Below are 24,637 nucleotides of genomic sequence, written 5' to 3' on the forward strand. Positions count from 1 at the left end.
AGGTAGGTGAGATACAGACGAAAGCAAGGCACGTGTGAGTTTTTTTTTTTTTGAGGGAACAAGGCACGTGTGAGTTACAAGACGCTTTCAGTGTTTCCCTGTTAGATTTAGACAATTCTCATTGATTGATTACCTCCCAGTAATCTCGTCCACGAAAGGCAGCAATGGGGAAATGAACCGAGCTATCTACTTGATATCTCAAACAACTTACAGCCTTCTTAGGTCCAACAAGGCAAAGTTGCGCAATTCGTGTAAATATCTAATACTCAATCTGTAAAGAAATATAAGAGTGTTTAGATCACTATCTTATACTCTCCCTCTGTCCCATAATAACGCTCATATATTATGGGATACTCTCCCTCTGTCCCATAATAACGCTCATATATTATGGAACGGAGTGAGTATTTCTTTGCGGAGAGAGTACATGGACCTGCCCTGCGAGTACCACCGAGACCTTGCAGGTTTCAACTCGTGGGCCAAAGCATAAATTCACGTATAGAAGGATCTGCGTTGCACTGTTCTACCTGTATAGCCTGAACAAATTATTTACTCCATGGACGAGAAACGGACAGGATGTACCACTACGAGTATATACAGTGCCTTCCATACACAGGCAAAGGTAACGGCGTGAAGTTCTGATGTTCGACAGGAGAACTCCTAGCCCAAAGACAACACAACGATCGTTCATGACAAGGAACCCGTGATGACCTGAGGCATGACATCTCCGCTGTCGTTAGGTTTACAGTTCTCCTTTTTGGAGATTTACGGCAGCAGACTGAAGTTTCTGCATTCAGCAGGAAGGAGTAAGAAGCACGAAAGTCTTGAGAAGACATGATCAAACGTCAGGAACCCTCTGCTTTTACAGCAGCCGACTACCTGTGGATTATATAAGTTGGCAGCAACCACCAGCCGGAGAGAAAGTTATGGTGGCTCCCTAAGTAAGTACTTCTCTTCTCAACTGCTTCCCTTCTGGATGTTTCGAATGTTCGGTGGAAAACAAAATTCAGAAATGCATGGTCAGAGAATCGCAGCCTCAAGTTTCTCTATAGAAGAGTGGAATTGATGTCTTACCTACAGATGTAACCGGCTGAGCAAGTACGCCAACCTGCATGTTGGAACAGAATTTTTCCATCAGATAGCAAGCAGAATTTTTCTTACTTTGAGACTTGGAGACTTTGTTACTGGATTATTTTTAATAATATGAGCTGTATGCATCTTTCTGATGCAAAGGCTGGGGTAAAACCCCTTTTCAAAAAAAAAAGATAGCAAGCAGAGGTTACACATCAGAATTTCCCATCAGAAAGCAAGCAGAGGTTATACAATGAGAAGACTAATATAGAGTACCAACCCGATATTTCTTGCATGCTCCATACTTCCATTGTCGGCATGAAAATGAAGCACTGCCACCGTTGCCGGCTCCTCCAAACGCCCATCGGTGTAGGCATGCTGGAGAACATACAGTACTGCACGGGTCAAACAGAAGAAGCGAAGGCGTAGGAAAACAGACAATTGACTATACATAGAAATAAAGGAGAAGAGAACCACTATATATGTTACTCCCTCCAATCCAAATTAATTGTCGCAGCCTCTATACAATGTATAGAGGACATTGTATAGAGGCTACGTCAATTAATTCGGATCGGAGAGGGTATTAGTATTTATTTTGTACAGTTCATTAAATGAGTCAAGTTACAATGGTTATATTCCAAGGCTATCTGACAGTCCCTATTTTACAAAGCATGGCTTTGATGAACACACCATTCAGCTTCTCTTCTCAACTTTCCACGTCACCTCAGCTAGCACTGATTGCAGAAAACTTAATTATTGCCGGTCCTATGTAGAGGCGCTAGTTCAAAGTTCAAACTACGACGAATTATTTGCACAACTTATCATCAGCAGTTATGAAGTTACTGCCATTAGTACTTTAGTTAGGCTTCATTCAGAACTACTGCTACACATAAGTATGAGATGGAAACAACAGGCAAAATATCACTCTGGGGCACTAGTCAAGTTTCAGTTGATAATTCACGCATTATATAAGATGTACTCCCTCCGTCACATAATGTAAGACGTTTTTTGACTCTAGTGTAGCGTCAAAAAACGTCTTACATTATGAGACGGAGGGAGTATATGTGATGATAGATTTAAATCTGAAACAAGATCAGCATATGTATACCTTGTAGAAACATCGACTGCCAAAGGGGCAAGTGTCCCTTCCAAAGTCAAAGTACCTACAATCAATCGACCTACAATAACATATTTGTGGCTTAGACAAATGTAACATGAATCGACATCTACTCTGAAGAACATATAAATGAAATTTTCTCTGGGGTACTATTAACTTAACGATCATATAGTGAGATGCATGCAACCATTAGATCACATAAGGACAGGCCTCATGGTAAGACTAAATGAAGAATAAGGTATCTTACTTGAGCTTGGCCTTGTAACCGTCAATTATATCCTGTTTTTCCTCCTTCGAGGAGTACCATGTAGCACTAGGAATGACATAGTACGAGACTTTGCGGCATATTGGACAAGCCTTGACTGTAGAGTCGATATCCATAGAAGACGTAAGAGAGCTGCTGCGCCACTTCCTAATGCATGTGATACAGAAGGCATGGTCACATTCAGGTAGAAGCCCAAACCTCTTTTCCGCTGCTGTGGGCTTTGAAAGCACACGGTCCAAACATACACTACATTCTATCTCTTCACTTTTTTTCAAGGCCTCAAGACGTTTGTTGTTTCTTTTGCAGAGCTTGATATGAGCCCCACCTTCGCTGGGACGGTAGGGATGCAAGCACTGTTTTCCACAGGTTGTGCATAGATCCCCATGCATCTGAGGGCACTTCTTCCCATAGGGACAAGTTCCAGCTGCAGCAAAAGAGCATATGGGCAGATGAGCAAGTGGGTGGGGCGCTTGGTTTTGTGCAGTTAGTGCTGATGACATTGACAAGCTGTTCCCATCCTCTGGAATGCTATCTTCATCATCAAATCTCCAGGTAGATTGATGCACAGAGCATGCCGATAAACTTTTTTGTGTCTGGTTGCTCACATCTATTTCCCCCTCACAAAGAGGACACCAAGACCGATAAGAGTTGAATGGTGCGAGTGCTGCAGTAGTTGATGGTGGGGTGTATTCAGAAGAAACTTCAACATGTTCATATCTGCAACGACTGCCATAAGAGCACACACCGTTCTGGTAAAATGTGCAAACCTGCGTGAATAAGCATCACGATGATGAGCACTAGACTGTTATTGCAAGTCAGGCTATGAAGGTAAATTGACCAGAAGATTACTAAATATGTAAATTAATATGTTACATCATTTGGTTGATCATTCCAGTCATGGGAGAATTGACAGTAGTCTCCTTTAAAGCAAGCACCATTCACAAAGAACTTGCAAATGGACCTGATGGACATACAAAGCAACAAACAAACCTGTAAGTGATTCCACCTATATTAAAAGATTCTCATCAAAGTACAAAAAAAAAACAAATCAGAAAGGGAGCTGGGAAAATGCTAGTTGAAAACTACACTTCCATACGCCGCCACACAATGCTGATACGCAGTACTCCTCAGTCCTCAATAGACTCCTAAGCCAGATAAGAACATATCACTATGCCAGGAATCATGGTGATCAGTTGCTCGTGCATCATCATTCAAACAAACATAGTATCTCACGGTCTCATGTATTCAGGACTTGCTATTTGTGCAGAGCCTAGTATATTCTTTTCGCTACTACTCCCTCCGTTCCAAAATATAAGTCTTTGTAGAGATTTCACTATGAACCACATACGGATGTATATAGATGCATTTTAGACTATAGATTCACTCATTTTGCTCCGTATGTAGTCCATAGTGCAATCCCTACAAAGACTTATATTTAGGAACGGAGGGAGTACATAATTGCTGCCTTATCATTTTGATCTCACTTATTTATAAGGAATTCAGACATTAATTGCCAACACCATCATTCCCTTCTGTCAACCATCCCCTTCATAAGTCACCAGTAGGAGACTGTACGTGCCGTGACCACTGTCCTATTTCTACATAAGTCACCATCCCCTTCATTTTCGCCAACTAAATTGCAACCAGGTGCTAAATTGTAGGCGCGGTACCATTGCATTTGTACCAGCACCTGATCGGCAATAAAAACCTGGGCGGTTCGACAGAAGACCCAATCAACGCATAGTGATTCACAGTATACCACCAGCACAGCCACAACCATACTAGGTTAGCGATGACCCCTCGGAGTTCAAATCGGCCACATCGGTGGCCAGAGACTTACTGAAATCTGAAATTGCATGCTCTGTCACGCCAGCTCCAGCTCGATTACCTCAGATCACACACAGAAAAAAAAAACAGCAACCTCACTCAAATCATGGCCTCCTCCTGACCGCACTACGAAGGTAAAGCACAGTAAACTAAATCCAACCCAAAATCGCCACGCTCGTCATGGGCACCGATTCCACCTCCAAGCTCAACGACACCGCCCAAACCAGCTCGAATCATCGGCCGCGGGGCCCCGGAGCGAGCGAGCCAGGGAAGCGGAGAAAACGCGGTACCTGTTCGACATGGCCGCCTGGCGGGGTCAGACCCGGCGGAATCGAGCCGAGCCGAGCAACCGAGCCGTGCGGAGCCTGCCCGCCGGGGGGTTGTGGCGCCCGCCGTACGCCTAGGGTTTGCCCGCTGCCGCGCCGCGCTTCGCTCCCTTGCGTCCCCTTCGCGCTTCCGCAGCTCCGCTTTGCTTTGGGTGGTGGTGCCGCTGCGGCCCAGCGGGGGATGTTTTTTTCCCTATAAACGGGAGGGGGAGAGGGACGGGCGGGGCGGGTGGTGACGGTTCTGCCCTGGAGCTTGGCGGGGAAGGGGGCCGACGGTTGGGGGCAGGATGGTCAAAAACAAGGACGCGGGGAAGCGAGGAGGGCGTGGCGCTACGCTCCCGCCGGATTGCGTGGGCAACCGCTTTTTTCCGGAGGCAGCGGCGAACGTGACGTCGTGGGCTGCCCGCGATAAGGAAGCGTGATTATTATAGTGGGATGGAAGGAAACGCGCGCCGTTCTCTCTTTGGTGTTTTATAAAGGAAAAAAGACAAAGGTGAAAGATTTCCATTAATTAAGACGAAGAGGAGAGTTGCAAGTTAATTACTCCATTTGTTTCTAAATATAAATCTTTTTAAAGATTTCAATAAGAGACTAAATACGGATTAAAATGAGTGAATCTACACTCTAAAATATGTCTATATACATCCGTATGTAATTTATATTGAAATCTCTAAGAAACTTATATTTACAAACGGTGGGAGTAATGGAAAATCGAGTGAAAACTGTCATAATCATTGAGCGGCGCGTATAATATAGCCCACACACATCATTGCGGAGAAAAGCCTCGTCGAGGTAGCATATTGGCATCATCTTCATCACTTTTCCCTAACCAAGCATCATCCCATCCCTTTCCTCCAAGCAAGTGACTCTGATTTCGCCGCAATCGATCATTGAACCAGTCGACACCAAAGAGGCCGTCGAAGCCAAATGAAGCTCCATGCCAAACACTCAACCACCCACGATTGGGACATCGGAATTCCCATTCTGACGGAGAATTGCGAAGAAGAACTATGCAAGATTGGCGCACATAAAATCATCGAATACACCACCTCTTGCATGTAATCGTCACCACCAAGGTCCCGCCGCCGCAACTTCAAATTTACCGCAACAAACAACCGGAGACAATCCCGTAGACACGTGAGAGAAGAGCTGACTACTGCAACCATTGTCGCGACCCCAACATCGCTCACCCCCACAGTCGCTGCCACATAATCCTCGACACCATCACCATCGTCTTCCATTGGTCGCTAATGCAAAAACCCGCAACATCCTCACTCATCCACTGATCCACCAACCAGCGACCACTCCAAGAGCGATGCCCCCAAAAGGAAGCATGACGCATAGCACCACCATCTTCTGATCCAAATGAGATATAAGGTTTTCCCCAAAGTGGTCCATGCAAAGGCGAGCACCACGCCTCAATGATGTATCCAAGAAGAAAGTGGTCCTCAGAGGCATTGACGCCGCCAGCCTCGACTAAGAGCCAAAGGCAAAGATTTCACCCGGTGCTTCCTCACTTTCCGCCCGTCCAAGCCATGGAACCAGTCGGGCAACCAAACTGCCCTCCAGCAACACCACGCAAGGTACGTCGCCCACGCTGAACAGCTACCAAGGCTCCTCCCCATCCACCAACAACGTCTTGTCCAAATATGCTTCCCTGGCACACTACCTCTAGATCCATGCGCGTGCGTAGTGACACCCTCCACGACCACTTGTCGAATCCCAAGCACCTTAGACCGTTGGACCACCATGCCACGCAACCATAGCCAACTCGCCATAGAATTCAAGTGGTTCCCCCACGATAAGAGCCTTAGAGGCACTCTAGGTCTATCTTAGGGGTGCGTGAGTGCAAGTTCATCGGGTGTCTATCTGGGGTGCCGGGGGTGTAGGTTCGCTGGAGAATTCGGGTGGTTCACCGCCTTCAGAGGGATGACTGGTGCGGGGCAAGCCCAATGGTGGGAGGAGGGCAAGGCAGTCATGGGAGCGCCGCCAGCCGGGGGCAGCAAAGGTAGATGGTTCGGCTCTGCGGGGACAATAGTAACTGCTGGAGGAAGAAGGAATAGGAGTTGTTGGAGTGTCATCTGATGGTGCTGACAGATCAACTATCCACGAACTGTTTTTCTTGCCCCTAGGATCAGCAAACATCTTTTTTTCGAGGGGTACGCGTACCTAAGCTTTATAGAAGAAGGAAATATTTACAAGAAGAGTTTTCAGGCTCGCGCCACACTCCGGCGGAAACCAACAATATCCCTACACCCACACTACCCGACTACTCACACAACTAATGTACACTCCGAGCTCCTGCCGCTAACCAAGGTCGCAACTCGTGCTAAATCCTTGTCGATAGCTCCCATTCATTGATTGTGTCTCTTCCTCCAAATACTCGCCCATTACGTTGCTTTCAAATACTCCAACAAATCAACATGACCAAAGAGTCAAACCCCTTTTGAACACCCTTTGGCATGCTCTTTCGGGATCTGGGCCACCAGTCTTGCAACCGCTCTGAGGTCAAAGGCACAAGCTCCAGGTCTATATTGGCCCACCTGAAGCATTGGACCCACACCTGCCTCGAGTAGACGCACTGTAGCATAATATGATCAACCGAATCCTCCTCCTGATCACACAGAAAGCAGACCGACGTGGCATCTTGCAACCCATGTCAAAATCGTTTGTCAGAAGTCCAAAGTCTGTGCTCCAGGGCCAGCCACATGAACAATCTACATGCCAGGGGGGCCCAACACTTCCGCAGCCCCTTAGCGCATCCAAGTTTAATAGCTCCCTCGTTCATGATCCGGTACGCCGAGGCTGCCGAGTACTGGCCCGCGGCATTCCACTTCCATATGGCATGATCACCCATGTTTGGATCCAAGTTCAGCTCGCTAAGGGTCTCCCATAGGTGAATAAACTGCATCAGCCCATCTGTGGAGAACTCCCCCTTGATATCGTTGATCCAATTGCCTAAGAAGAGCCCCTCCCTCACCGATCTTCTGTTCACCGTCTGGGTTCTAACCTTTGCTACGTCTTGAGTTTGCGTTGGTTTTTCTTGAAGAGGAAAGGGTGATGCAGCAATAGTAGCGTAAGTATTTCCCTCGGTTTTTGAGAACCAAGGTATCAATCCAGTAGGAGGCTCCTCAAAAGTCCCACGCACCTACACAAACAAACAAAGAACTCGCAACCAACGCAATAAAGGGGTTGTCAATCCCTTCACGACCACTTGCGAAAGTGAGATCTGATAGAGATAATATGATAAGATAAATATATTTTTGGTATTTTATAATATAGATAGGAAAAGTAAAGATGCAAATAAAAGTAGATTGAAAGCTTATATGATAAAAGATAGACCCGGGTGCCATAGGTTTCACTAGTGGCTTCTCTCAAGATAGCATAAGTATTACGGTGGGTGAACAAATTACTGTCGAGCAATTGATAGAAAAGCGAATAATTATGAGATTATCTAGGCATGATCATGTATATAGGCATCACGTTCGTGACAAGTAGACCAACTCCTGCCTGCATCTACTACTATTACTCCACACATCGAGCGCTATCCAGCATGCATCTAGAGTATTAAGTTCATAAAGAACAGAGTAACACATTAAGAAAGATGACATGATGTAGAGGGATAAACTCATGCAATATGATATAAACCCCATCTTTTTATCCTCGATGGCAACAATACAATACGTGCCTTGCTGCCCCTGCTGTCACTGGGAAAGGACACCGCAAGATTGAACCCAAAGCTAAGCACTTCTTCCATTGCAAGAAAGATCAATCTAGTAGGTCGAACCAAACTGATAATTCAAAGAGACTTGCAAAGATAACTCAATCACACATAAAAGAATTCAGAGGAGATTCAAATATTTCTCATAGATAAACTTGATCATAAACCCACAATTCATCGGATCTCGACAAACACACCGCAAAAAGAGTTACATCGAATAGATCTCCAAGAAGATCAAGAAGAACATGGTATTGAGATCCAAAGAGAGAGAAGAAGCCATCTAGCTAATAACTATGGACCCAAAGGTCTGTGGTAAACTACTCACAACTCATCGGAGGAGCTATGGTGTTGATGTAGAAGCCCTCTGTGGTCGATTCCCCCTCTGGCGGAGCACCGGTGAAGGCTCCAAGATGGGATCTTGCGGATACAAAAGGTTACGACGGTGGAAATAGGTTTTCATGGCTTGTTCTGATGTTCTCGGGGTACGTGGGTATATATAGGAGGAAGAAGTAGGTCGGTGGCCGCCCGAGGGGCCCACGAGATAGGGGGGTGCGCCCTCCACCCTCGTGGTCGCCTTGACTGCTTCTTGACTTGCACTCTAAGTCCTCTGGATCACGTTCGTTCCAAAAATCACGCTCCCGAAGGTTTTATTCCGTTTGGACTCCGTTTGGTATTCCTTTTCTTCGAAATACTGAAATAGGCAAAAAAACAGCAATACGGGCTGGGCCTCCTGTTAGTAGGTTAGTCCCAAAAATGATATAAAAGTGTAAAATAAAACCCATAAACATCCAAAATGGGTAATATAATAGCATGGAACAATCAAAAATTATATATACGTTGGAGACGTATCAAGCATCCCCAAGCTTAATTCTTGCTCGTCCTCGAGTAGGTAAATGATAAAAACAGAATTTTTGATGTGGAATGCTACCTAGCATAATTCTCAATGTAATTTTCTTTATTGTGGCATGATTGTTCAGATCCAAATGATTCAAGATAAAAGCTTATAAAACAAAAAAATAATAATACTTCGAAGCATACTAACAAATAATCATGTCCTATCAAAATAGCATAGCCAAAGAAAGCTTATCCCTACAAAATCATATAGTTAGGCCATGCTTCATTTTCATTACACAAAATACTCCCATCATGCACAACCCCGGTTTCAGCCAAGCAATTGGTTCATACTTTTTAACGCGCTTCGGCTTTTTCAACTCTTACGCAATACATGAACGCAAGCCATGGACATAGCACTATGGTGGTGTATGGTGGTGGTTGTGAGGACAAAAAGGGAGAAGATAATCTCACATCAACTAGGCGTATCAACGGGCTATGGAGATGCCCATCAGTAGATATCAATGTGAGTGAGTAGGGATTGCCATGCAACGGATGCACTAGAGCTATAAATATATGAAAGCTCAACAAAAGAAACTAAGTGGGTGTGCATCCAACTTGCTTGCTCACGAAGACCTAGGGCATTTTGAGGAAGCCCATCATTGGAATATACAAGTCAAGTTCTATAATGAAAAATTCCCACTAGTATATGAAAGTGACAACACAAGAGACTCTTTATCATGAAGATCACGGTGCTATTTTGAAGCACAAGTGTGGAAAAGAGATAGTAGCATTGTCCCTTCTCTCTTTTTCTCTCATTTTTTTATTTGACCTTTCTATTTTTTTGGCCTTTCTTTTTTATTTGGTGGGCTCTTTGGCCTCTCTTTTTTATTTTAAAGTCCAAAGTCTGATCCCGACTTGTGGGGGAATCATAGTCTTCATCATCCTTTCCTTACTTGAGACAATGCTCAAATAATGAAGATCATCACACTTTTATTAATTTACAACTCAACACTTAGAACAAAATATGACTCTATATGAATGCCTCCGGCGGTGTACCGGGATATGCAATGAATCAAGAGTGACATGTATGAAAATTATGAGGGTGGCCTTGCCACAAATACAATGTCAACTACATGATCATGCAAAGAGCAATATGACAATGATGAAGCGTGTCATAATAACGGAATGGTGAAAAGTTGCATGGCAATATATCTCAGAACGGCTATGGAAATGCCATAATAGGTAGGTATGGTGGCTGTTTTGAGGAAGGTAAATAATGGGTGTATGATACCCGCGAAAGTTGCGCGGCACAATAGAGGCTAGCAAAGTGGAAGGGTGAGTGTGCGTATATCCATGGACTCACATTAGTCATAAAGAACTCATATACTTATTGCAAAAGTCTACTTGCCCTCGAAGCAAAGTACTACTACGCATGCTCCTAGGGGAAGGGTTGGTAGGAGTTAACCATCGCGCGATCCCGACCTCCACTCATAAGGAAGACAATTAAAAGAGCACCTCATGCAACAAATTTGTCACACAACTTTTACCATACGTGCATGCTACGGGACTTGCCAACTTCAACACAAGTATTTCTCGATTTCATAATTACCCACTAGCATGACTCTAATATTACCACCTTTATATCTCAAAACAATTATCAAGCATCAAATTGATCCTAGTGTTTAATGCACTTTCTATGATAGTTTTTATTATACCCAACTTGGATGCTCATCATTCTAGGACCAAATTCATAACCATAATAAATACCATGCTGTTCTAAAAGACTCTCAAAATAATATAAGTGAAGCATGAGAGATCAAAAATTTCTTCAAAATTAAGCCACCGCCGTGCTCTAAAAGATATAAGTGAAGTACTAGAGCAAAAACTATCTAGCTCAAAAGATATAAGTGAAGCACATAGCGTATTTTAATAAATTCTAATCAAGTGGGCTTCTCCCAAAAGGTGTGTACAGAAAGGATGATTTTGGTAAACTAAAAGGCAAATACTAATATAATACAAGACGCTCCAAGCAAAACACATATCATGTGGCGAATAAAAATATAGCTCCAAGTAAAGTTACCGATAAACGAACACGAAAGAGGGGATGCCTTTCGGGGGCATCCCCAAGCTTAGGCTTTTGGCTATTCTTGAATATCTTGGGGTTACATGGGCATCCCCAAGCTTAGACTCTTGCCACTCCTTATTCCATAGTCCATCAAATCTTTATCCAAAACTTGAAAACTTCACAACACAAAACTCAACAGGAAATCTCATAAGCTTCGTTAGTGAAAGAAAGAAAAACCACCACATAAGCTACTGTAATAAACTCATTATTTATTTATATTGGTGTTAAACCTACTGTATTTCAAGTTATCTATGGTTCATACCACTTAATACTAGCCATAGATGCATCAAAATAAGCAAACAACACACAAAAGGCAGAATCTATCAAAAACATAACAGTCTGTAGCAATCTGTAACTCTCGAATACTTCTGGAACTCTAAAAATCCTACCAAAATAGGAAGTCCTGATAAATTTGTCTATTGATCTACAGAAAAAAAGAATTAACGCAAAATCACGTTTCTGTGAATTAACAAAACTATTTTCATGCGCACAAAGTTTCTGTTTTTCAGCAGAATCAAATTAACTATCACCATAGGTTATCCTATAGGTTCTACTTGGCACAAACACTAATTAAAACATAAAAACACATATAAACGGAAGGTAGATGCAAAATTTATTACTAAACATAAACAAACAAAAAACACAAATAAAATTGGGTTGCCTCCCAACTAGCGCTATCGTTTAACGCCCCTAGCTAGGCATAAAAGCGATGATAGATCTAAGTAGTGACATCTTTGGCACTCAATTCATAAGTAGCTCGCATGATAGATTCATAAGGTAATTTAACTTTATTTCTTGGAAAGTGCTCCATGCATTTCCTTAATGGAAATTGGAATCTAATATTCCCTTCCTTCATATCAATAATCGCACCAATCATTCTAAGGAAAGGTTTACCAAGAATAATAGGACAAGAAAGATTGCAATCTATATCAAGAACCATAAAATCTACGGGCACCAAATTTCTATTTGCAACAATGAGAACATTGTCGGCTCAATATCCGGCGTATCTCGTAGTAGGGGTCCTAAGCTAGGCATCTTGGAGCTATGGTAACATGGACACAAGATTTTACCCAGGTTCGGGCCCTCTTGATGGAGGTAAAACCCTACGTCCTGCTTTTGATTGTATTCGTGTGGGGTATAGTACAGAGTACATGTGTCTACCACGAGATTGTAGTCATGAATATGAGATTGTCTATTGACTAGCCTGACCTTGGTTTATATAAGACACCGAAGGCCTAGGGTTTAGGAGCGTCCTTGTCTTGGGCGCCAAGTCTTGTGGAGTCTTCCTTGTATGCGGCAGGGGTTGTCCGAACTGGCCCATGAGTATACGGCCATGGGGGTCCTCGGCCCAATCCAACTGATCGGGAGACGACGTGGTGAGTACCCCCTAGTCCAGGACACCATCAATAGCCCCCTAAACCGGTCTTCAAGTTGGGGACGCTCCTCTATTCTTCCGAACTGTTCTTCATCTTCGGTCGTTGGTCTTGAAAACTGGTTCAACAAATCTTCTCATCATCGATCTTGAGGATCGCCGAAATGCATCCAAAGAGTTTACACGTCGGGTATCCGAGGAGCCCCTTTAAGCTTTCGACCTTTATCAATGCCTTGTTTATTTTTATGCCACACCCCGGGTTTGGAGTTGTTCCCGGGCGGTAGTGTCCTCTTGCGTCCGAGCTCCAACGCCGGACTGCATTCGAGGTATCTTTAGCAGCCGAGCACCAACACCGGACCGCTTCCGAGCTCCAACGCCGGAATGTATCCGAGCTCCAATGCCGGACTATGTCCAAGCTCCAACACCGGACTATGTCCAAGCTCCAACGCCGGACTATATTCGAGGTGTCATAGTTCACCTTGGTTCAAAAAAGTTGAAGGAGTTTAGCCGAGCTTAATGCCGGAAATGCCCTCTATGGAGCCAGCCACTGGCGTCCGAGCTTTATACCGGACTGCTTCCGGGGTGTCTATTGTAATCGAGCACCAATGCCGGACTGTATCTGAGGTGGTGCACCACCTCAGCCATGGGCTGATTTTCATGAATTTAATTCCGAATTATGCAATTAATCTCTGCCGAGATGTATAGCCAGTAGCCCTGAAGGTGCGTGTTGGCCTAATATCTGAGATGCACCTGAAGGAAAAAATCAAACCACTGGCCCTAGTAGCCCCTGAGACTCAGGTCGATTCATAAAATCAGCCTGAGGATCAATTCCCAGCTCGGCAGCATACTTAGGAATAGAAAAGCGGTGTGCAAAGTCCTCGAGACTCAGGTTGGGTGCGGCCGACCAACCTGAGGATAATAATCTCCTTGAAAACTATATTGCACTTTAAATTTTCTGCATTGGATTGTCAATGCACTAGCCCCCGAGACACTGGTCGGGTGGCAACACCAGATTAGGAGATCGATGTGCCCTTTTAATATTCGTAAATAATAAGCCCGAAGCCTAGTAGCCCCCGAGCCTTAATGCGGGCACGGGAGGCCGAATTAAGGATCGATATCCATAGTAAAATCACAAATTATGTGTAATGACTCTATGTATCCAAGTACTTTACGTCATTAATGCTCGGATCCGCATTGTACAAAACTTTGTTGACCGACCATCAGCTTCAACGTCCTCGGCCAGCAGCCGAGGAGTGTTTGTCCTACTTTATAAAGCCTTTATGAGGGCTAAGATTTACGGCAAACAAGGCAATCCGGCCATACGGTTTTATAAATAAAGGTACGTAGAGAGACATGTTATATTATTGTTTAACATAAGAAACATCGTCCAAAGAAAATAGTCCCGCTATCGGTTCCTTTCTTTGGGTTGTCATGCTAAGCATGATCATGAAACCTCAGCTCCAATCAATGTGGGAGGAAAATACTGAGGATTTAGTTCGGGGAAATCTTCCAAACTCTGTGGTCTAAATGAACCAAATTTTTACCTCCGTAGCGACCGTTTATAATCTGAAAGTGGCCCATCATCGGCTTCTACCCCCTTGTAGATGGTACGCAGGGTGTTTCCACAATAACAAAACAACCCTTAGCCGACGTGTCGATGCCCGAAGGCGGTTGTGTTAGCGGAAACGAGGCAATCAGATATGCGGGCTTTATAACTTTCACTTAGTCATAGAAGCTTAAAGTTTGGAGGCCAGCAAGTACCCCCCCCCCGGTTAGTGTTCGGCGACAGCCGAGGTCAATCCGTAAGTACTTCAGCCAATGTTATGAACGGCCCGTCATTTAATACAGTCATCGGACCGCTGACCAGTTTACGCTTATTGTGATAGTCAGTTTTCGGCTTTCTCCACTGAGGTGCTTAACCATGCAAGCTGGAAGCACAATCGCAGTGGTTCTCCCTTTGCACACCTAGCCGAACAAAAGCGGAACGTAGGAGGTAAGCATAGGAGCCGGGCAACCCAACTATTGACCAAAGACACAATTCAAAATTGATGCATATATAGCAATATCCGAGAATTTTTGCCGAATCTCTAAAGGTGTCTGGCGCTGCACTGCGAGACTTATGCGGAAAACACACAAATAGTTGAAAAGTGCCATAGGATTGGAAAACCAAAAAACGTCAGTAAAAACTCGACGTCCAAACTAGATCAATTGTTCGGTGCCAATCAGAAAATTGGTCTTAGAAAAAAAATTGTGCTTCTATCGTGCTTTAACATGACACACCCTATCTCAAGACTTCAAGCGGGTCAGCCTACGGCTTCAACCTCCTATCCCGAAGGCGAAGTACTTCTTGTAAGGCCAGTTTAGCAAACTTTAGCGGCTTTGAGAGAGAAAATAGGCTCCCTGGCTATTGACCACACACTGCGTCGAAAAAAGGAGTGATAGAAAAAAGACTTTGCAACGACTAAGAAGAAGAACACTTATCATAAAACAGCTCGCATAAATTTAAGAGCCCCTGAGTGACTTGGGTAAAAGAATTTTATGTATAATGATTGTATGTACCGAAGTACTTATATCATATATGTGTTTACCCGAACTTTAAACGCGTCTTAACCGACCATCGGCTTCTCCCTCTTCGGCCAAGGGCCGAAAAGTGTTATGTACTCGACCCATCGAGAATATAGACGATGTTTCCGATAACCAGGCAATCAGGCCGTAAGGCTGTAACAGACAAAGCGCGCTCAGGGAACTTATGCTATATTACTGATGAAGTGTAAGAAGCATCTTCGAAGAAAATAGTACCCCCACCGATACCTTTCTTCGGTTGCTCATTGTTACTATGAGACTTGTGCAATAGATTTTTTGTACTGATGAGTTCCGTTGTGTGTCGGCCATAATTGAAAACAATAAGAGCGCTAGCTTTCGGCTTCACTCGGTCTGAGGTCAGAGCTCGGAGGACCCGGTCGTGACAATCGCAGAGGTGCTCCCTTTACTCCCTAGACGAACAATCGGAAACGTAGGGGTAAGCACAGAGCGAGGCAACCCAGCTTGCGGAACACTTAAGTCAATATGGTGCATATTGTGGCGTAATACACAGATAAGGAACGAAGCTGTACAAGTATAATCATATGGAAGAGGAAATGCTCCATAAAGGAAGCCCCCGTTTAAATGGGGTATTTGAATTTGTGTGTCACAAACAAGGTTTCGACAAGAAAGTTTTTCACAGGCAACTTTTTGCCAAAAAAGTATAATGCTTGGTCGAACCGAACAAAATTTAAAACTGGGAGTTTTTGAGCATGAAAGCGACTTAGCTGGTTAATGTGTTCGACATTGATGACGCGGTCCGAGCTTGGTGCGGGACAAGGTCTCAGCCCCCAAGCCCGATGTGGCTGAGCGAAGAGCTCGGCACTCCGAAGAGGCGAAGCCCCCAGTCTAGCTGAGGTGATGGAGCAGGTCGCCGGATGACACTGGAGTCTCCGGCCGAGTAGGTTGATGAAGCGATGATGCGGGGTTGCCAACACAGGGCAGCACTCCAAGGCGACGACACAATTCGGTCGATGGAGATGGGCGATGTGGACACCATGCCGAGGGGATAGTGCGGCCCGATCTAAGTCAATTGCCTGCACAGGTAAAATAGTGCAAGCCAGAGATAATAATAATATTTATTTATTTACATAAAGAATCCTCTACTTAATGAATTTAAGTAAAGTAAATAATTAAAAAAATATGGCCTGAACGCCAAGGTCCTCCCGACAGAGTTGTCGCGTAGATGTTGACACAGGGACGCGCGCTGAGGCGACGCCACAACTTGATCAATGCAGGCAGGACGACAGCGTTGGCCCATAGAATTGACCGCATGACGTGGTCGAGTTGATTGCCTACACACGTAGAATAGTGCAAGCAAGTAACAATAATAATTGAAAGAAAAAAAATTCTTTGCATAATTAAGTTTACGCAAAGTAGATAAAAGAAACATAGCCTGCGCCTAGGTCAATGAAGACGGAGGAGTGACGACGTATTTTTTGTAGGGAAGATCCTGTTGCAGATACGGCGCTCGCCAGACTGCGGACAAAAAAAATCCACATCCAAGCGATGATGAAGCGCTAGTGCAGGGCTAGTTTGCATTGTTTGTTAATTAGATCTTTAAAAACCGTGATGCAAAAATCCCTGGATGGCCGCAACCCTTGCCGGAGTGTCTCAAGACTGCGTCGGGCCGATCAATATATGGAACGGCCGATCTGAACATGAATCTTGGTCTGACGAAGGTTCTGACGCGTGGGTCGGCTCACCCGATTGACGCAGACAGAAAACATTTGTACAAATGTCAGCAAAATATTTCTGCAAAAAATAATACAGTACAACCAACAGAGAGATATCCCGCGTGTAACAACTTATGTGCTAAATAATAGCTAAGAAAAATAAAACATGCTTGATCCGACGACTGTAACAGACCCGAGCTATAGCAAGATCAAAGCAAATAACAGAAAAACTGGTCCGAATTGAACTAGCACCAGACCGTATTGATCTTTTCAAGAAATAGTACTAATTGAACTAGTAGTATTTACCAATACGTGGAGTGGAGTGGTGTGTGTAGCCCAGATCTTGAAGACCGTGCTTGGAAAAGAAGTACTTAGATGTGTTAAGATGATACTATCGGTTTGCACTTTTCAGAGAAAGGTAGCAGACAACCTACGACCGAATTGGGAGCTGAATTAAAAAAGAAGGAAAGGAATCTTCCTAATTTGCTCCAACGAGCTAAAGTCTGGTCTACCGACGCGCAAAGCCGAATTCATCTCGGCCCTGTTGTACACTTCCACGGAAGTACTATGCATACGTACTCTCCTCGGGAGAAACGCCATTATTAGATCGCCGTACACAATTTCTTCTGCATTGACCTAGATCAAGTCCGCAAACGCGGACGCTTCTGAGATTCGACATACTGCCCGATGACGGACACACAGCCGCCGCTATGTTATTTTGATCCCGATCTGCCTGTAGGCAAAGTAGTACGACACGACAGCAATGATTTTGCAAAAAAGATCATCTATATGAAACTGATCTTACTGAAAAAACATCACCTGATCATCCCATCGATCCACGACAAACACCCAGCAGGCTCTCAATAAAAGCACCAATGTCGGTTCAATATCCGGCGTATCTCGTAGTAGGGGTCCTAAGCTAGGCGTCTTGGAGCTATGGTAAAATGGGCACAGGATTTTAGCCAGGTTCGGGCCCTCTTGATGGAGGTAAAACCCTACGTCTTGCTTTTGATTGTATTCATGTGGGGTATAATACAGAGTACATGTGTCTACCACGAGATTGTAGTCATGAATATGAGATTGTCTATTGACTAGTCTGGCCTCGGTTTATATAAGACACCGAAGGCCTAGGGTTTAGGAGAGTCCTTGTCTTGGGCGCCAAGTCTTGTGGAGTCTTCCTTGTATGCGGCAGGGGTTGTCCGAACTGGCCCATGAGTATACGGCCATGGGGGTCCTCGGCCCAATCCAACTGATCGGGAGACGACGTGGTGAGTACCCCCTAGTCCAGGACACCGTCAAACATCATTGATCCTTCCCATTGGCTTTTTAATAGTGGAATCCGCAAGGTGCAAATTTAAAGAGCAATCATCAGATCATGGAAACCTAGAATATCACATAAAGTTTTCGGAATCGTGGAAACACTAGCACCCAAATCACATAAAGCAAAACACTCAGGATCTTTAATTTTAATCTTTATAGTGGGTTCCCACTCATCATTAAGTTTTCTAGGTATAGAAACTTTCAAATTAAGTTTTTCATCATAAGATTGCATCATGGCATCAACAATATGTTTGGTAAAAGCTTTATTTTGATTATAAGCATGAGGAGAATTCACAATGGATTGCAACAAGGAAATACAATCTTCTAAAGAACAATTATCATAATTAAATTCTTGAAATCCAAGATAGTGGGTTCAATGCTATTTAAAGTCTTGACCTCTCCAATCCCACTTTTACCAATTTTAGCATGAAGATCTAAAAACTCCGAATCATTGGGACGTCTTCTAACTAAAGTTGACTCATCTCCAATCCCATTATTATTAAGATTCATATTGCAAAACAAAGATCTAATAGGGGACACATCAATAACTTCAAGATCTTCATCATTATTTTCATGGAACTAGAAGAACACGCCTTTATAAAGCCATCTTTCTTAGCACACAATCTAGCGGTTCTTTCTTTGCACTCATCAATGGAAATTCTCATAGCTTTGAGAGACTCATTGATATCATGCTTAGGAGGAGTAGATATAAGTTTCAAAGAATCAACATCAAGCGAGAGTCTATCGAAGTTCCTAGTCAAATAATCAACTTTGAGGAATTTTTCTTCAAGCAAGGCATTAAAATTCTTTTGAGAAATCATAAATTCTTTCACACTATTCTCAAAATCAGAGGGAATCTTATTAAAATTACCATAAGAATTATTGTAGGAATTTCCATAATTATTAGAGGAATTACTAGGGAACGGTCTAGGATTAAAGTTTCCTCTATAAGCATTCTTTCCGAAACTATTCCTACCAACAAAATTCACATCCATAGATTCATTATTATTCTCAATCAAAGTAGACAAAGGCATATCATTGGGATCAATAGGAGCACTCTTAGTAGCAAACAAGTTCATAAGTTCATCCATCTTTCCACTCAAAACATTAATTTCTTCTATAGCATGCACTTTTTTACTAGTAGATCTTTCGGTGTGCCATTGAGAATAATTAGCCATAATATTATCAAGGAGTTTTGTAGCTTCTCCTAAGGTGATTTCCATAAACGTGCCTCCCGTGGCCGAATCTAAAAGATTTCTAGACGCAAAATTCAATCCGGCATAAAATTTTTGTATGATCATCCATAAATTCAAACCATGAGTAGGGCAATTGCGAATCATCAATTTCATTCTTTTCCAAGATTGGGCAACATGCTCATGATCAAGTTGTTTAAAATTCATAATATTGTTTCTAAGAGTGATAATCTTAGCGGGAGGAAAATACTTAGAGATAAAAGCATCTTTGCACTTGTTCCATGAATCAATACTATTTTTAGGCAAAGACGAAAACCAAACTTTAGCATGATCTCTAAGTGAAAACAGAAATAACTTCAATTTAACAATATCATTATACGTATATTTCTTCTTTTGCATCTCACACAAATCAACAAAGTTGTTTAGATGGGTAGCGACATCTTCACTAGGAAGGCCAGCGAATTGATCTTTCATAACAAGATTCAGCAAAGCAGTATTGATTTCACAAGACTCAACATCATTAAGAGGAGCAATCAGAGTACTAAGGAAATCATTATTATTGGTATTGGAGAAATCACACAATTTGGTATTATCTTGCGCCATGGCGACAGGTAATCCAACACACAAGCAAACAAAATGGTAAGCGAAAGAGAGAGAGGAGATTGGGAAAGAGAGGGCGAATAAAACGACAAGGGTGAAGTGGGGAGAGGAAAACGAGAGGCACATGGCATATAATGTAAATGCAAGGGAGATGAGTTTGTGATGGGTACTTGGTATGTCTTGACTTGAGCGAAGACCTCCCAGGCAACGGCGCCAGAAATCCTTCTTGCTACGTCTTGAGCTTGCGTTGGTTTTCCTTGAAGAGGAAAGGGTGATGCAGCAATAGTAGCGTAAGTATTTCCCTCAGTTCTTGAGAACCAAGGTATCAATCCAGTAGGAGGCTCCTCAAAAGTCCCACGCACCTACACAAACAAACAAAGAACTCGCAACCAACGCAATAAAGGGGTTGTCAATCCCTTCACGGCCACTTGTGAAAGTGAGATCTGATAGAGATAATATGATAAGATAAATATATTTTTGGTATTTTAAATATAGATAGGAAAAGTAAAGATGCAAATAAAAGTAGATTGAAAGCTTATATGATAAAAGATAGACCCGAGTGCCATAGGTTTCACAAGTGGCTTCTCTCAAGATAGCATAAGTATTACAGTGGGTGAACAAATTACTGTCGAGCAATTGATAGAAAAGCGAATAATTATGAGATTATCTAGGCATGATCATGCATATAGGCATCACGTGCACGTCCGTGAGAAGTAGACCAACTCCTGCCTACATCTACTACTATTACTCCACACATCGACCGCTATCCAGCATGCATCTAGAGTATTAGGTTCATAAAGAACAGAGTAACGCATTAAGAAAGATGACATGATGTAGAGGGATAAACTCATGCAATATGATATAAACCCCATCTTTTTATCCTCGATGGCAACAATACAATACGTGCCTTGCTGCCCCTGCTGTCACTAGGAAAGGACACCGCAAGATTGAACCCAAAGCTAAGCACTTCTCCCATTGCAAGAAAGATCAATCTAGTAGGCCAAACCAAACTGATAATTCGAAGAGACTTGCAAAGATAACTCAATCACACATAAAAGAATTCAGAGAAGATTCAAATATTTCTCATAGATAAACTTGATCATAAACCCACAATTCATCGGATCTCGATAAAGACACCGCAAAAAGAGTTACATGGAATAGATCTCCAAGAAGATCAAGGAGAACATGGTATTGAGATCCAAAGAGAGAGAAGAAGCCATCTAGCTAATAACTATGGACCCGAAGGTTTGTGTTAAACTACTCACAACTCATCGGAGGGGCTATGGTGTTGATGTAGAAGCCCTCCATGGTCGATTCCCCCTCCGGCAGAGCGCCGGCGAAGGCTCCAAGATGGGATCTCGTGGATATAGAAGGTTACGGCGGTGGAAATAGGTTTTCGTGGCTTGTTCTGATGTTCTCGGGGTACGTGGGTATATATAGGAGGAAGAAGTAGGTTGGTGGCCGCCCGAGGGGCCCACGAGATAGGGGGCATGCCCAGTAGGGGGGAGGGGCGCCCTCCACCCTCGTGGCTGCCTCGGCTACTTCTTGACTTGCACTCCAAGTCCTCTGGATCACGTTCGTTCCAAAAATCATGCTCCCGAAGGTTTCATTCCGTTTGGACTCCGTTTGGTATTCCTTTTCTTCGAAATACTGAATTAGGCAAAAAAATAGCAATACGGGCTGAGCCTCCGGTTAGTAGGTTAGTCCCAAAAATGATATAAAATTGTAAAGTAAAGCCCATAAACATCCAAAACGTGTAATATAATAGCATGGAACAATCAAAAATTATAGATACGTTGGAGACGTATCAACCTTCCCAGTCACCAGCGGAGCAATCTCAGCAATTCGAATTCCATTGACCCATCTATCGTTCCAAAACAGCACTCGGTTCCCATCTCCAACTTTCTAGTGAACCAAACTGGCAAACGCAGCCCGCATCTCTTTGTCAGCGGACATGGCCAGACCGTGCCACGGCTTTGAGGTATCTGTTCACCTGAGCCATTCCCATCTAAGGTGGAGAGCGATGCCATGCATACGTAGATCGATGACGCCCAATCCCCCAACTCCTTCGGCCGACAGACACGCTTCCAGGCTACCAGACACTTGCCCCCATGTATCTTTTCTGAACCAGCCCAGAAAAAGGCTTTACATCCTCTATCAATTCTATCTAGCGCCCACTTCGGAGCATCCGCCACAATCAGATGGTGAATAGGCCTCACCCTAACCACACTACTGACAAGAATCAGTCTGCCCGGCCTGGTTATCATACCTCGCATCCATCCTGGTAGGAAGTTCAGCACCACATCCACCAGCGGCTGCCATTGGTTACAGTTGAGTTGCTTAATCAAAAGATGGAGCCCTAGATATTTGCACAAAAAACCATGATTCTTCCAAGGGAGAGCAGCTGCGACTCTCTCCGTGTCTCCCTCGCCAGGTCTAATAAGGATCGCCAAAGTTTTTTGGTAGTTGATTTTCAGCCCCGACGCCTATCCAAAGATGTGCATCACCTACTTTACAAACTCAAGGTCCAAGGCAGTCGGTCTGATGAATAAGACCACATCATCCGTGTAGATAGATAGCCACTATAGCAGAGTGCATCCGGGCATTGGGCTAAGAACTCCCATCTGTTGAGCACGGATGATAAGGGCCGAGAGAGCATCCATTGCAATAACAAATAGAAGAGGTGAAATTGGGTCCCCTTGCCTCAGCCCACAAGCGTGAATGATTTTCTTATACAGTGCTTCATGCGGTGTTATTCTGAGTGCTTCTTTTTCCTTTTCATCCATGCATAGGATCTGACCACCGTACACCATTATGCATTGGACTCCACAGGTGCTTGAGCCAGTGCTAGCGAGACAGTTAGGCCAACTCCAGAGCGCGACCTCATCCTATCCGGATGCGTCCGTTTGGGGTAGAACGGATGAATAGCGCGACCCAACACGCGGCCCTAAACGGACAAATGTCCGGATTCCGTCCGTTTTCGACCCATCCCTGACACAAACTTGCGTCAAGTTTTAGGTGAAACGGACATCGCGTGGACGGGCTCGACGCACGCTGTCACATCCCTAGTTCTGTTATGCTCTGGGATAGCTAGTCATGTGTTGCATCATGTTTAAATTCTATTTAAGGTTAAATGGGGACGTTCAAACCCTAGCAGATAATATTTTCAACTAGGTTCAAGTTTAAATCTTTTCAATGAACCCGAAATGCCCTTTGGAAAAGTTCATGATTTTTGATAAAGGTGAAAACCTCTGGCAAAAATGATGCACATATTTCTAGCCCATTTCTGGACTCTTGAATTAAATCATTATGTATTTGAATTTGGGCATTTAATTGCTATTACAATTTTTAAATGCTCAAATAATTCTGAAACTAAATGTGGGTTGTTGGAAATAATACAACAGGTCCTCGCAATTTATTTCAGGTTTTTATATGTGGTTTAGTATTTTTACTAAATCAAAGAAAACAAAAAGCAAATAGAAAACAGAAACAAAAATTAAAAGAGAGACAGAGTTTTACCTGGAGCTTACCTGGCAGCCCAGCCGGCCCAGCACTATAGCTGAGGCCCAGCCCACCAGGGCGAAGCGGTCGTCTTCAACCTCTGCCAGTAGGCAGAGGCGTGTCGACACCAGCGCGTCCGAGGCCTCCACCTCCTCCCTGCCTACCTGGCCTCCCCGTGCCCGTCCTCTCGTCGACAGGAGGCGTGCTGGACCCCTTTGTCCATTCCCCCCTCTCTGGACCTCCTCCCCCTTCTCTGTTCTCTCTTCCACGGCCGCCCGAACAAGCGGAGTGTGCCATCACAAAACACCGCGCCCACCGCCGTCCCCTTGCCCCGTGGCTGTGATCCTGAGCTCCTCCTAGGCCCCAAGAACCTCTACGCCAACCCACTCAATCCCGGATGACCCCAAGATGGCGCTACGGCTTTTCTTCCCCGTCCACGGCCGCCGAATGCCGTCGCCCGATTCGCCATCTTCAACGTGCCCCCAAGCCCGCTTCGACGCCCCTGCAACCTCAGTGAGCCATTACGCCGAACCCCTCTCTCCTCGTGTTCGATTGCCCTCTCTAGCCGTCGCCTCCATCGGGCTCGAGACCTCACTGCCGCCGTCCATGGTGCCATCATGGTTGCTGACACCATAGCTCGCGTTCAAGCATGCCACTGAACTCCTGGAGTTCCCAGGAGCCCATAGAGCTTTTTAGCCAGCCTCTCTGTGCACCATAGTGCCGCTCGCGTCAAGCATGTGGCTCCGACCGTCGCCCGGGTACCCGCCGTCGTCGACTCCGGGCACCCCGCGACCTGCTGCCGCCTTTGCTAGATGCGCTGGCGCACGAGCTACCTCCAGGTGCCTTTCTCCGCCGCTCCCGTGGCCTCCCGTATGCTTCCGCCAGCACTACAAAAAAAAGACACATCCGTGACATTTTGGGCCGAATGAATTTTTTTTCTGTCATACATATGACACTTCTATGACGATAATTGTGATAAAACCCGGTATCATCATAGATGTGGTGGGCTCCTACTTCTATGACAAAAAATCATGACAGAAAATGGGCTTTTCGTCCTAGGCGGGCCAGAGACGCAGCTGCATGACATTGTTTGGGCCGTCCATGACGGAAAA

The 24,637-nt window shown here is 44.3% G+C and overlaps 1 protein-coding gene across 2 annotated transcripts; it reads right to left on the bottom strand.

Moving 5' to 3' along the window:
- Positions 1 to 472: 472 nt before the first annotated feature.
- Positions 473 to 4,790, bottom strand: LOC123138020 (E3 ubiquitin-protein ligase makorin). 2 transcript variants are annotated; one of them, XR_006468743.1, is made up of 8 exons: positions 4,568 to 4,790; positions 3,324 to 3,411; positions 2,433 to 3,217; positions 2,177 to 2,246; positions 1,349 to 1,446; positions 1,072 to 1,105; positions 877 to 969; positions 473 to 784 (listed from the first exon to the last, which is right to left on the bottom strand). XR_006468743.1 is itself a non-coding variant. In XM_044557911.1 (7 exons), exons 1-6 carry the CDS (start codon positions 4,576 to 4,578, stop codon positions 1,072 to 1,074), a joined length of 1,086 nt encoding a protein of 361 aa, XP_044413846.1. In that variant the 5' UTR covers positions 4,579 to 4,790; the 3' UTR covers positions 473 to 969. The 2 variants fall into 2 exon arrangements, 1 of the variants encoding a protein (XP_044413846.1); XM_044557911.1 differs by having other exon boundaries at positions 473 to 969.
- Between the last annotated feature and the right edge of the window lie 19,847 nt (positions 4,791 to 24,637).

This window comes from Triticum aestivum, chromosome 6B (genome assembly GCF_018294505.1).
Source record: "Triticum aestivum cultivar Chinese Spring chromosome 6B, IWGSC CS RefSeq v2.1, whole genome shotgun sequence".
In the NCBI taxonomy this organism is placed as follows: Eukaryota; Viridiplantae; Streptophyta; class Magnoliopsida; order Poales; family Poaceae; genus Triticum; species Triticum aestivum.

Excerpts from the sequence above, each read along its gene's own strand:
- LOC123138020 (XM_044557911.1), bottom strand. Across the intron at positions 1,447-2,176 it reads GCAGTCGATGTTTCTACAAG|CATGCCTACACCGATGGGCG; the intron begins GTATACATATGC and ends TATGTTCTCCAG. Across the intron at positions 1,106-1,348 it reads GAGCATGCAAGAAATATCGG|GTTGGCGTACTTGCTCAGCC; the intron begins GTTGGTACTCTA and ends TCCAACATGCAG.